Raw genomic sequence first — 14,246 nt, 5'->3', positions numbered from 1 at the left:
TATATATTTTATTTACAACATTTCTGTACCACTTTATTGTAAAAAACCTCAAAGCTATTTATAGAAGGAATTAAAACAATAAAAGTATTGGCAAAACCGGTTAAAGACAGGTATTTAAAAACATTCAAAATAATAAAACCAACAATGAGTTAAAAACAGATAAAAAACACCATAGCTTCTACATGCCTGGGTAGGCTTGCCTAAACAAAAATATTTTTAACAGGTGCCAAAATGAGTACAATGAAGCACCTGCCTAATGTAAATAGGCAGGGAGTTCCAAAGCACAGGTACTGCCACACTAAAGGATCGATTTCTTACCAAAGCAGAACAATTACTATGCGGAACTCGTAACATGGACAGCACACCTTGAACTTGGCCTGGTAGCAAATCCGCAACCAGTGCAGATTTAAGAGCAGAAGTCGGTATTATATGCTGCTGGGTCTCACTCATGTCAGCAATTGTGCCACAGCATTCTGCACTCACTGCAACCCCCAGGTTAGGTTTTGCTGCATGGGGATTTTTGTGACCTTGGCTGACTGGCTGCCAGGATTTTTTTAGTTTGGGTTAAGAACCCTGAGTGGTTGTTTTCTGTCTTACTCATAGCAATTTGTTGTGGTTGGTATGGTATTGCATTTAGTAAATCATCACTGTATTTTCTTTTTCTATGTGCATTTCATTGACCTCTGACCTTACTCCCTTACATCCATAGAACACAGTAGTTCCATGTGGTCAGCTCAACCCCCTTAAACCCTCTGATGGTGCATCTTGTTATTTGCATGATGGTTTGTTTCTTGCCCAACAGTAGTAAAAGAGAATTCACATATTGGAAAGTGTGGCTTCAGTTGATGTTGTTCCCAATCTACTGCCTGTGAAGGTAGACCAAACCATGTGTGTTTTCTCTCTGTCAATTATTACTCACTGGAATTGGGTTGGCTGTCAAAGTGAGTTTATAGCAGTCCACAGAGTAGGCAGGAAAGAGTAGAAAATCATCTTAACTCTTACTAATTTCTCAAACCTCTCTCTGCAGTGAAGGGTCAAATCTGTAAAGAAATTTGGAGCAGCCTCATTAAAAGGCAGGCTGGGCATTCCAGGCAGGGGGTTGCCTACCCTGCTTTGATATGGACATCTTTGCAGAGGATCCATAGTCAAGCTTTATTAACAGCACAATCCTAACAGTATCTACTCAGAAGTAAGCCCTGTTGAGTTCTATGGAGCTTAGTCCCTTAGTGAGTGTGTTTAGAATTGCAGCCTTCAGGGCATCCATCTTTACTCCTGAGTGCTCTCATCTAACATCTCCGCAGCTCTAGGCTTTCTTCCTACAATGGCCTTCTGGTGACTGGTCTGGTCTGAGGGCACTTAAGCCCTTCTAGCCAGAAGCAAGGAGGCTAGATTAAATGTTCCTTACCCAGACTCTCTAAGCAGGTAAGAAGGAATGAGCCCGTCACTTCAGCTGGACCTGGAAACTCCCTCATTTAGCTAAGATTTGTATCTTAATTTTCAGTCAGATAATTTTGTGTGTGTGTTTTGTTTGTTTGAGTGGTATGCTCCAAGCAACTTTGGTTGATGCTTAATGTATCATTCTTAATGACATCACTAGGGCATGCCCCCATGACATCACTAGGGCGCACGCCTGAGATCTCGGGGTTTGGGATGCTTCTGACCTGGCAACCCTACCTATGCCTGACTTGTCGGATCAGGCATGCCCCCCATGCCCCTTCATGGGTTCCTCCCTCCAGTAGTATGCAATCCTGCCCCAAACCTCTCTGTGTGATGGAGCTGCCTCCTCTTGACATACCTGGGGCCATAACCATGATGCACCCTCCCTGGGGAAATCTGCTTTGTAAAAAAACAAAAAACCCTGTGAAGGCATAAAGAATGGGTGAGTTCACCCTTAAGGAAGATAACTGTAGGATGATAAAGGAGAAATCCATTTTATACCATTTACTGTAAACAACCCAAAACCCATCTGAAGAGCCCAGTTATTGAGCACTTGATTCTTTAATCCATCCCCAGCTTTCTCCAAGGCAGGGATTGGGTGGAGCGCAATGAGCACCACATGAAAGATCAAGAATATTCTACTTGCCCCCCTTTTGGGGGGACTTAGTTAGCAGGGAAGGGGGGGAACAGAGCAACAATGGTCGAACCAGCTCCCGTGTAATCCTTTAAAAGTCTCAAGTTGGGCCTCTCTCAGACAGACAGCTTAAGAGTCTATTCTACGGCTAAATCTCCTTTAAAACCCTCTGGATAGCTTGTGGGGGGGGGGAGGCAAGTGGCATCCCTTTAAGAAAGAAAGAAGGAAAGGGTTCTAAGCAGGGTGGGGCAGCAGAAGCAAGGGGTAATGCTCTGCCCGGGTCATATCCTGCACTACAGGCTGCTTTCTGCCGCTGGGGGGGGGGATGCCAGTTTTAATGTGAATGGAGGGGTGGAGGGGGTCGACAAGAATGTCGGGGAGATAGGTGCAGCTGAGTCTTCTTGTTGACATGCTGTGTTTTTTATATGCAAGGACTCCCCCCCCAAGAGAGCATTCAGATGTGCTACCCCCCCCACACGACACAAACAGGCAGCTCGAGGTGGTGCAGTCCAAGGAAAGCATTAACACGTGGTTTGCTGTTATTATTCATTACATTTATTAGTCTCTTGTTACCAAAGTCTACAAGCGACTTACATTTTAAAAACAAAAATATAGTATACAATTAAAAAGCATTAATATTCTCATACAGACACCTAAAATTCACACACACACACACACACACACACACACACACACACTTTACACACACAGAGCCAACGCCAGAAGGCGGCCAGGATGGGCCCTGGCCAAGGGCCCCTGCAGGTGGGAGGGTAGCGCTTCCATTCCACAATGCACAGCAGTGTCGACTCCCGACACTGCCGCAGATCGCAGAGAGGGAGCTCTCCGACACACACACAGACTGTGTGGGCTTCAATAAGCCTGCATGCACACCTCACCTACCTCTCCTGTTACTGGGAACGCTGTGCATGCTGCGTGCAAGCTTGACATCAGCCAAGATGGCTGCGGAAGCTTCTCTAAGGGGCTGATGCTCCTGACACCATCTTGGCTGATGGCAGGCATGTGTGTGTGCATTAACATGAGGTGACAGGGGAGGTAAGTGGCACGTGCATGCAGGCATCGCGGGCCAGGGGCAGGCTAGTCCCTAAAGCCCCAGTCATGCCTGGTGCTGGCCCTGCACACACATCAGCCTTAGGAGGCTTTGGCAGCACACTCACATCCTTTTGTTGCATGGAGAAGGTCCCAGGTTCAACCCCCAATAGCACCTCCAAGTAGGTCCGGGAAATATTCCCTGCCTGAAACCCTGGAGAGCCACTGCCAGTCGGTGTGGACAGTACTAAGCTAGATGGACCAGTGGTCTGATCCGGTATAAGGCACTTCCTAGCTTCCTGTGCCAGCCATGTAGTCTGCACACAGCACACAACACCTCCAGACTTGGCATGTACCCAAATATTTGAGGGCAGGCAGAATCCGCCGTGTTGTGAAAGACGGTCTTTGTGTCTGAACACCATTCACTGGGATGGTGAGTTAATCTGGGGAAAGATCAAAGGCTACAAGAGTGTCGGTGTGGGAGAAGGCCAGCCCAACCTTTGGTCATTGTGGAGCAGCTGCTGGAAGGCAGGGGGCAGCGGCCAGGTGTTTGAGGACAGAGCTGTGGGTCCTGTGTGGCCAGTCCTCTTCTCTCCCCTGCTGCCCCCATGGCAATGGAGGACTAGGAGGAAAGCGTCCATTGCCAGTCCAGTCGGCCTTTGTATGTTGAATGAAGGCAGGGCAAAATGCATTGGGTGGGCACTAGGGGTGGAAAGGTCTGACAGTCTGGGTCAGATCTTTGGTCAGTTTCTCATTTTTCCAATCTTAAATTCAGTGCTCCACATTTCTTTAGCAATGTGTGTGCGTGTTTAAAAAAACAATCCTCATGAAAATTCATCAGCAGTTTTGTGCAAATTTCTCCTAATAAATTTTCCTATGTAATTTCTCCTAATACAATGCATTTTTGTATATTATTTTCACTCATATATTCACTTTTGTGCAGGCTTTCTCCTAAGACACAACTTTTTGTAAACATCGCTTGATTGGCAAATGGCATCACAAAATTCAGACATATACATATTTTGAAGGATAGCTGTGTTTCAGTTGTCATACTGTTTCAGAGTAGATTCGGTTTTAAATGTGAACAGAATCAAATTTGTCTCCCATTCCTAGTTGGCACTGGTGTGGTACAGTAGATCGAATGTTGGATTTGGTACAGGGAGGCCTGAGTTCAGATCCTTGCTCACCCATGAAGCTTACTGAGCTGAGCATTCCCTCTTGCCCTAACCTACCTCACAAGGTTGCTATGAGACAAAATGTGCGAATGCTGTTCTGTGGAATACAATAAGGCCAAGAAGAAGAAGAAAAACAGGACTTGTCCTTCATGTTCTGAATCCTCCAAATTTGGTGCCTTGCAGGAATTTTTCCCCAGCACCTCTGAAGAATTTTGTCATTTACTTTCCTTTACTGTTGCCATGCAGCCAGGATCACTTGCTTGAGCCATCTAGTGCTAATGCTTCTGCAGGCACCTTGATATGATCCACTTTAGCCATCAGTATGGTCGCATGAATTATATGGATGACAGTGGTTGGTGGCTGATGGGGGGAGGGCAGTTAAACCAGATGGCCTCCTGGTCTCTTCTAACCGCTGATTTCTCTCCCCCAACCCCCTTCCAACTCCAGGAAAGAATGACATAACCCCAGAGATACAAGAGCAGAGGAGAGCTGTCCATGAAACCTTCCACCCCAAGTATAAAGAAGTCACATATAAAGAGAAACTGCCCCCTGTTTGTGTAGAGAACATTTAGTGTTGGGTGAGGGAGGTGAGGAGAAACTGAGCAAAAAGTGCCCTGTTTAAAGAGAACAGGTGCAACTATTTCAAAGCTGCTCTTAATCCCAAACCCATACAAATATTGTCTGGCTGTCATTTCCGAAGTGGGAGTGGCTGGTCTGTAAACATCCCTCCCCCTCCCTAATCTGTGATGGAGGGGGGTGTAATTACATAGCTCTGAGCATCAGGCCTTTGATCATAAATACTGTGCCTTTGTGGACTCGGCTGTGGTTGCTTTTAGTCGTGGGGGTGGGGGAGATGATTCTTGGAAGGTTTTTCCCCTCAGAGGTGTTTGCTTTTTTTGCATACTCATTCCATAATTCAGAAAAGGGTAAATCCCACTGATTTCAATCAAAAGGGTCTTGCTCCCGCACAGCAGACCGTCTCTGATTTGTGCCCATAATTTGTGCAGAATGTCTATGCCTATGCTTTAACGAAACATTTAAAATGTGATTTGAGCAATATCAAGTTTCTAGCTCTCATGAACACCACTAGGGATTTTGCAGGGCTTAACTCCAGAACTCCTAGAAGATATGTAATGATAATGGACGACAGTGTCCTTAAGTATGTGCAGAGTGCCCTTCATTCCATGCAGAACAAGCACAGCCAGACCTTCCGTTTCTGGGAGATGACAGCAGAGTAGTCACTTCGGACAGATGCTGCTTCTAGGCCGAGGCAAGCCAAAGGAGTGGTGAAATTAAATTATTTGACCTCAGGCTGCTTGTAGTGTACTGTACTATTAGGCAGGGTGAAGCATTCAGGATTTACAGTCCTTAGAGGATGGCATCTCCTCAATTGTTTTGCTTACTATTATATTTTCACCACTATGGGGGATGCCATTTGGATTTTCTGCATGAGGTTGCTTGTGATGGCGTCTGATCAGTTCCGCTATAGGATTCTGCAGGAGTTGCGGTTAAGATAAAGAAGGGAATAAAGAAGGGCTGGGATCTCTTCTCGATCGTCCCAGAGAGCAGGACACGGAATACAGTAGGGCCCCGCTTTACAGCGTTCCGCTTTACGGCGCTTCGTTCATGCGGCGGTTTTCAGTTAGGAGAAGGCCACACTCTTACAGCGCTTGTTCTGCTAATACAGCGGGTTTTTCCGTTGCACGCCATTTTGATGTCATTTTGACGTCATTTTCATGCGACGTGGCCCATTATAGTCTATGGGGCCCCGCTTTACGGCGATTTCCGCTTTACAGCGGGGGCCTGGTCCCTAACCCGCCGTATTAGCAGGGCCCTACTGTAATGGGCTCAAGTTGCAGGAAGCCAGATTTCGACTGGACAGCAGCAAAAACTTCCTAACTGTTCGAGCCATACGACTATGGAACCAATGACCTAGAGAGATGGTGGGCTCTCTGACACTGAAGGCCTTCAAGACACAGCTGGACAGCCATCTGTCAGGTTTGCTTTGAGATGGATTCCTGCATTGAGCTGGGGGTTGGACTTGATGGCCTTATAGGCCCCTTCCAACTCTACTATTCTATGATTCTAGGCCACTTTCCTTGCACAACATGCACCCATGCTCATTCCTGGTGTGTCCTAAATCCTGCTGCAGCCTTCCCCAACTTTGTGCCCTCCAAATGGATGGTTTGGACTACAACTCCCATGAGCCATAGCATCACATGGCCATGATGGCTACACCACTCAGTGTTTTGTGGACTTGGCTTTCTGCTTTACTGTGTTGATATTGTTGAGTTGTATTGTGACTTCAGTGCTGTTTATGCTTTTACTGTACGCTCTGAGAGCCTATTTGGGCTGGGAACCGAGGACAGAAATTACGGGGAACGGCTATTTTTTATGGAGATGGGTTCTGCAGAGTGTGGGCTGTTAGTCGAAAGTCTTCCCTGTTCTCTATGAATGTCATCTATATTCTGATATAAGGAAGGACATACCAAAATATTTCCTATTAGTCTGCATTGACTCATTTGTGTTTTATGTTTCGTTAGCCTCTTTGAGTTTTTCCACTGGGCAAAAAAGATAATAACTATCATTAATGAAGAGGTAAAATCAGCACCACAGTCTTGTGTCAGTTATGTACCACTTTAGCCTGTGGGTTGGAATTGCTTTTTAAGATGTTTTTGAGATGCTTTAAGATGTTTTATAGTATTTTTAGTGTTTTTGTTTGCTGCCCTGGGCTCCTACTGGGAGGAATGGTGGGATATAATAATAATAATAATAATAATAATAACAACAACAACAACAACAACAATAATAGCTGTTGTAGATTCCTTGTATTTTAGAATGCTAAGAATGGCTAAGAAATGCTAAGAATGCAAAGAAATAGCAAAACTTTCCCAGAGAGTGAGAGAAAGAAGGAATGGCTATTAAACCCATTGAAGTCTACCAGGTTGATAGTCCACTACAGATGCACAAGATCTTGAAATTCCCAAACCCAGGGAAATAGCTTGACTAGTTTCTCAACTTATCCTAATTTGCTAACAGTTTCGCCTGGTTGTAGTTTGCATAGGCAGAAGATCCCACTCCCCAAGAAGCCTCTTCTCTCAGTTTCCTCCCGCTCAGCCTTTCAAAACAATTGGGAGCCCATCTGATACTAGCTCACCAGGCAGCTCAGAATAACAGATACCAAACACCCAACATAGCATTTAAGGCTTCGCCAGAATCTGAGGAAAATTTGCACTGATTGTATTCATTACGACAGAAGACTTAGCCCAAAGTTACCTTTTTAACTGCTCTGGGCCCCTCCAGACATCCTTTTTATTGTGCATTCATTATGATTTGTGCTTTTGATGCTATTGGGGCAGTCACATGAAATCTTGCTTTCATTACTGTTTGCACCTGCAAAGGTTTTAAAGCAGTCACACTCCTTCACTTCTAATCAATGCATATCCTGTAACTTTTTATATCACACTAGGGGCTCCACTCCTGCTCGCTTTGCTCGCCAACCCCACCTACTGTGGCCAGCGCTCTCTCGCATGGCTCACTAGTGCTCCCCTCTCCCTGCCCCACAGGTCAGCAGTGCTCCCATGCCCCCTCCCCCATAGGTCACTAGCACTCCCTCTCCCCTCCCCTCATGGGTCACCACTGCACCCCCTCTACCTCCCCCCATGGGTAACCAGCCGTCCCTCCCCCCATGGGTCATCAGTGCTCCCTCCCTCCCCCTCCCTTTCCTCCAGAGGCCTCACTCCCACCCACCAACCCACCCACCAAGGGCCAGACCCAGCCAGCACAGCCATTTCCGTCCCTCTCGCTCACTCACTCACCCGCGTGCTGCCATCACCACCACCAGGTGCCATGCGCTATGGCTGGGCATCTCCACCACTGGGTACCTCGTATGCCACCGCCAACAGGCACCTCATGTGCTGCCACCACCAGGTTCCTCACATACTGCCACTGTCACCAAGCACCTCACCCGCCACTGCCATCTCTGCCACCCTGCCTCCCCTCCCTCCAACCATCATGCTACTCATGAACGCTTCTGTGCAGGTCTGCGCCTGCTTAGAAACATTCATGGGTAGCGTAACACTTAGAAAAATATAGTAAGAAATGTTCTGGTTTATTTGTGCCCTGCTTTGGTTGTGCTATAGTATCTCCAGACAGCAATAATGTATTTGCATCGGGGAAGCATCACAGAGCAAAGTAAAGCAGAACAAATCCACCCCAATGCCCCATTATTGTGTCAAGAACATGTTGCACAATACATGTACAATAAAACATCTGTCTGGAAGAGCCCTCTCTACTAGCTTTGATGGTGGCTATTTTTGACATCAGCTGAAAAAAATATACTTGGAAAACAGGCATTTATTTGCATCTGCTTGATTGTGAAAATATTTTGCCAGTTGGTCTCCCTCACAATATACTGTTATATATCTTATGAATTAGGCCTCCAAACACCCCATTTCTTATGAACAGCCACCACCTGCTGGCTTTGCCATTAGATATTTATCTGAATCTACCCTTAGTGGAATAGGGGGGAAAGAGCCAATGGAGCTGTCTCTTTTTTTAAAAAATCTCTGCCATCTCTTCTTTGTCCAGAGTGTTCCCTTTGGAGAGCAGCTGGGTGACCAAGATTTCCTTATAACCATAAGCTGGCACATCAGCGTCTGTTGTGGAAGGTTTCACAAGGAAAACAAATCTGCCTTCCATGCCCATTTCATCTCCTCCAGCCACCCCTTTCCTGGCTGCGTTCCACATTCCCGAACCCTGCCAATTGAAGTACAGAGACCTCTTGCAATTTCACACAGCAGGATCCCTGCTGGTGCTGGATGGATCTTGACCCTCCCGTTTTTGCACAGGCCTGGCATATGGCACAGGGAAGGGAGTCAAGCAAATTAAAGGGGAACCCCTTTGAAGAACTAATTGCTGTAAGCTAAGTAGAGACCCCAGAACTCCTGAAACCCTGGTTTCAGGCATCTGTCAAATGATCTTTTAGGCTGCATACACACTAAGGATGGAGGAATAATTCGATTCAGTTCACATTTAAAGTGGAATTTATAAGATTCACACTTTCCAAAACATTGTGAGAACTGAAACACAGCCAACCTTCAAAATTTGCACTTCTCTGAATTTTGCGATGCATTCTCCAACCAAACAATGTTTACAAAAATGCATGTGTTAGAGGAAAGTGTGCATTAAAATGAATATATTAGTCAAAATAACATAAAAAACTTTATATGAGGAGAAATTGCTTGTAAAAATGTTTACTTTAGTCAAAACCTGCATACAAAAATGCATTTAGTAGGGGAAATTCACACTAAAATCTTTCATGAGAATTTTTTTAAAAAAATAGCAAATTGCTGTAGAAACGTGGAGAACTGAATTTCAGGATGGAAAAATGAGAGAACCAAACTTGACAGATCTTTCCACACACCATAAACTTAGAACGCATTTAACCACCATCGCCCCATAATCCTGGGAACTATAGTTTGTTAAGGGTGCTGGGAATTGTACCTCTGTGAGGGGTAAACTACCGTTCTCAGGATTCTTTGTGGTGGGGAGAGGGGGGATAAATGTGATTTAGGTGTGCTTTAAATGTATGGTGTATACACAGCCGTGAACACGCATGCAGCAACCCTGCAACACCCACACCCGTGATGAAAGAGATCCAAGTACATGGCAATGCCTAGGGCTAACCCCACGCACCTGGCAGGAAGCCTCACTGACTTCAACGGGCATGGGTTACTTCTGAGTGAGGACTCAGAATCCAGTCAATTTCCCAGGCAATGTATATCAATCAATAAAGATGCTATGAAAGGAAACCAGAAGCATCTTCCCGAAGAAGAGGCCTATGCAGTAAATGACCTCACCTAGAGTGAATTTCCAAAAACCAGCTTTAATATTGCACTTCCTCTAAGTCCTTCTCACTAATACCCCATACCAAATAGCAAAAAAGACACTCTGTATCTACTCAGAAGCGCCCTTCCTTTAGTAATGCTAGCACTGCAGTTGTGCTGGTCTTGGCTGTGCAAGGAAATTCCTAGAATGAACCCTTGAGATTTCTGCTTTGGATGAAATCCCAGACCTACTTTATTCTTCTCATCCTGGCGAAGGGAAACAATAAAACCAGTTTATACCCAGACACTGATTCTCACTATTGTAGGCCCTTTCAACACTTGGAAAAGTCCTGGGAAGCTTAGCTCAGCAACCACCACACTACAGACACTGAAGCTTCACTTCTTTAAGCATTTAAAATCCCTTTTTCATTAACAGATATGACCAGGAGTTATTTAAAGCAAAAGTTCAACAGTTTAGCTCCCAAACCATTTGTTTCCAATGTCAGACCAAAGCTGTACAACAAAAGAGAGCACCTCTGAACATATGCAGGGTCCTTTTTCCTTATTCCTCCCAGGGTCTACAAATTTAAGACTGGGGGAAAACCGTCCAGGTGAAAAGATCAGATTTCCAAGCAGATCTGTGCCCAGAATTGCCTTTTAGAAACTGAGCACTTGAGACAACCAAGCATCTATTAAAAATGACGAGGACCAAGTACATAAATCCTGAAGCTGGTGATTTCTTAGGAATTCAGACCTAGTTCAAGGTCAGGGCTAAATAACATAGAGTAGGGCTGCAGTCCTAACCATGCCTACTCACACGTAAGACCCACTAAATCACATGGGCTTCCTCCCAACCAAGTAAGTGGATTCAGGATTTCAGCCTAGGTTATTACAAGTATGTCTCTCTCTGAGCATGTGCAAAGTGTCTTCCACCACCGCTAAATTACCACAGTCTGCCCTGACACATCTGGAAAAGCCATCTAAACCAAAGCACACATCTTTCTGGCTGGCCCAAGCACTAGCACTTCTCATAACAACTTCATAATTCTAAAACTTTGGATATCTCTGAATGTGGAGGAAGCAATTGTTCACAGAGCATGCAATTAACTTATAAAACCCACAGCCACAAGATGTGGGGACAGTGGCTACTAGATGGTTTGAAAATAGGATGGAGGGAACATGGAGATATTTGCCATCTGAGCAAAATGGAACCTCCACATACCTGAGCAGTATACCTCTGAATACCAGACACGGGTTGAGCAAGAGAAGGGGGGGTCATCACCTTGCATGCTCTGCCTGTGAACTGGCCCTTGTTGGAAACACAAAGCTGGGCTAACACAGATGCTGGCCAATGGTCTGCTCTAGCTGGGCAGCCCCCTGTATTCTTACGTTCCTTTTAGAAACGAGTCACTGAATTCCAGAATGTCCACTTGCAATGTCCACAGGGATTTGCCTGTTCATATTGGCCCATATTCCTTTGCATGTAAGGATTGGCTTTTCCTCCCCTGAAGTGAACAGGCAACTGAAATGTGCAGGGACTCTCTGTATGCACCTTGGAATGTGTGAGGGATTCAGGAGCGATTCATGTGGCTAGGAACATTGCTACAATTTGCCTGCGCTCTCCTTTGGGCCTCTCCCAGATGTCAACAGAAATATCTATTCTGCTCTGCTGGTGGGGTCCTTTCTCGTTTTCAGTCACTCTGCCTGACACTTGCCAAACGATCTGTCCTCAAGGCAAGTTTTTCTCTATCCTGTCCTCTTATTTACTGAACGCAGGGAGAGAGTTGCCAAGAGGAAAAAGGAGGGCTGCCTCAAATGAAACAATAACTGACTGGAAAGCCAAAAATAATAATCAGCTCCGTAGAGCATGAAGCAAGTGGCATATTTCTTCTGAGACATACGCACGCGCGTGCAGAGCCCAGCACAGCCAGCTGCCACCATCTGATAGCAGAAGAGATAAAAACTGCACAGCGGATGCACACTGATAGCAGAAAAGCAAAAGCGCCAAGCGACTCACCGCTGGAGGTAGGCATCAGGACAGCATGGCAAGGTGGAATATGCCGGGGCAGCTTCAAAATCCATTTCCTCCCAAGATCCTCTCTGGATGTCAACCAAGCCAAATAAATAAATATCTCTTGGTATATAATAAGGTCAGCCGGCAAAAAGCAACAGGGTCAAGTGGCATTTGGAGATAGGATTTTATGAGGGTTTCTTTTACACTTGCAAATGGGTGGAGCCTTTCAGGGGCCTGGCCAATGGGATCCATCCAGTGACCACTGCAACCCGTCACTCTCTCCGAGCCAAGCATCTTTCTGCAAAAGTTCTCACCCTCCCTTCTGTCTGCAGCACCCAGAATTGCCATTGCCACATATTTGGCTTGGTCCAGGCTGTCTCTGAACTTCTGATCTCTGTGCCGATTGGCTGTTTCCACCAGATGACATCAAGGCTGAATTCTGGCCACAGAGAAGCGTGGGGCACCTTCATCTCAAGTAGGTCCCCAAGGTAGGACCAGGTTGGATCTTTCAAGTTGAACTGCCTTTACAGGAAACTCTGAGCTGAGGGATTTTTTATTTTTTTTCCTAATAGCACCAGCCTGTTACATTGCAGTTGCCCCCTGTGATTTGAAAAGGCAGTCATCAAAACTTAGGGAAATCCCTCTGGTTGGTTTCTGTTTGTTTGTTTGTATCCCAGAACTCAAGCACTTTGTCTACTGCCATCACCTTTTTGATTATGTCTCAAGAACCTATTAAGAAAAATCTGAAAGAGGGTTTCCTAACTTTCTCTGCTGATTCACGGGGTCTGTGGCACATGCACTCCAAACACTTTGAATATATGGCTATTTTAAAATGATTCCCAAGGAGGGAATTATGAAAGCAGGGAGGGGAATCCCACACGGTACCTGATCCTCCTGGTTATCAAGGGGGAAGCTGAAAGACATCACCAACTCCTGCTGCAGAAAACTGAGCCTTGATAGAGAGGGTGGTGGAGGTGGAAGATATATAAATAGATCAGATCAGCGTCAAGAAGAAAACAAGTTTTACAATGCCTATTTTGCGGCATAGACATAACCTGTTCAGTTCCTTCTTGCTGCAGTCAATAGGACAGGCTGTAAACCTAAACTAGTTTTGTGGTTTCAGGGAACGAATTCAGTATTAATCAGGAGCTAAATTAAAATGGATTCCAAAGGGGGGGGGGATAGCGGCCACGTGTCTTCAGTGCTTCGCAGAAGACAATACCATGCAGTGGCATGAATGCTCTTTGCTCACAGAGGCATGTCGCACTTGTGTGCTGCTCATACAATTGACAAAGCACTTCTATGCTGGTCTCATCATATTCTTCCCAACGAGAGATGTGCTGCTGCCACCAGCCCCTTATGTGACGGCAACGGAGGAAAGAGGTTGTTTTATTTCCCTCATAGGAGATGTTGGCTAGAAGTCTGTTGCATGGAATAAACTTCCCTCAGCTGCCTTTGCCTGAGTGGCGGCACTAGGAAGCTATTTAAAACTTGACATTCTCCACCACCCACCCACCCAGCCACCCACCCCTGCCTCTGAAGAGTCCTCAGCATCTGTTAATTGTGATCCCAAGGAGCGGGGAGGTGGGAATGCTCTTTTTTGGTCTGGGTCCAAGAAACAAAGAACCCTTGGCTGCAACATGGACAGCAGTCGCTGAAGAAAACTTTTGCACTAATTGAAAATTATTTCAGTAATGTATGTGGTACCTTTCAATCAAAAGGCCCTCCAGGTCAACATTCAGACAGAAAACCTTTTTTTAAAAAAATGTATTAGTGTTTTATTAACACTAGTTAAAGATGTACCTTCCTAACAGACAAATACATGTCATATTAGCATGTTGATTCATATCTTGTGCATTAAAAAAAATTACTAGAGACACTCTTTCCCCATAGCCCCCAAATCCAGAATAAGTCTGTTTTAAGGCCCTTCTGAATGTTTGTTTTCTAAATTTTAAATAGCATTGTGTGAGGCAAGGGACTCAGGACCATGGTGCATTGGCAAATTTAAGATCTAGAGACCCTGAAGAAGGTGCTGGACCCTGAAGACAACTCTAGCAATAACAATCCAAGAGTCTTGCGGCACCTTAAAAACTAACAAATATATTGTGGTG

At 45.4% G+C, this 14,246-nt stretch overlaps 1 protein-coding gene across 1 annotated transcript in view; it reads right to left on the bottom strand.

Annotated features, from left to right (window-relative positions):
- TP63 (tumor protein p63) overlaps positions 1–13,044 on the bottom strand; it is a 55,732-nt gene extending 42,688 nt beyond the window's left edge. The window contains exons 1-2 of the mRNA XM_061637755.1: positions 13,021–13,044; positions 12,139–12,221 (exon numbers count right to left, since the gene is read on the bottom strand). Of these exons, the coding sequence (XP_061493739.1) occupies positions 12,139–12,203 (65 nt within the window). The 5' untranslated portion in view covers positions 12,204–12,221; positions 13,021–13,044. The remainder of the gene's footprint in view (positions 1–12,138; positions 12,222–13,020) is intronic.
- Between the last annotated feature and the right edge of the window lie 1,202 nt (positions 13,045–14,246).

The sequence above is a fragment of the Rhineura floridana genome, chromosome 7 (assembly GCF_030035675.1).
Source record: "Rhineura floridana isolate rRhiFlo1 chromosome 7, rRhiFlo1.hap2, whole genome shotgun sequence".
Classification (NCBI taxonomy): Eukaryota; Metazoa; Chordata; class Lepidosauria; order Squamata; family Rhineuridae; genus Rhineura; species Rhineura floridana.
Note: the sequence above shows the minus strand (reverse complement) of the source record. Positions and strands in the feature narration are given on the sequence as shown.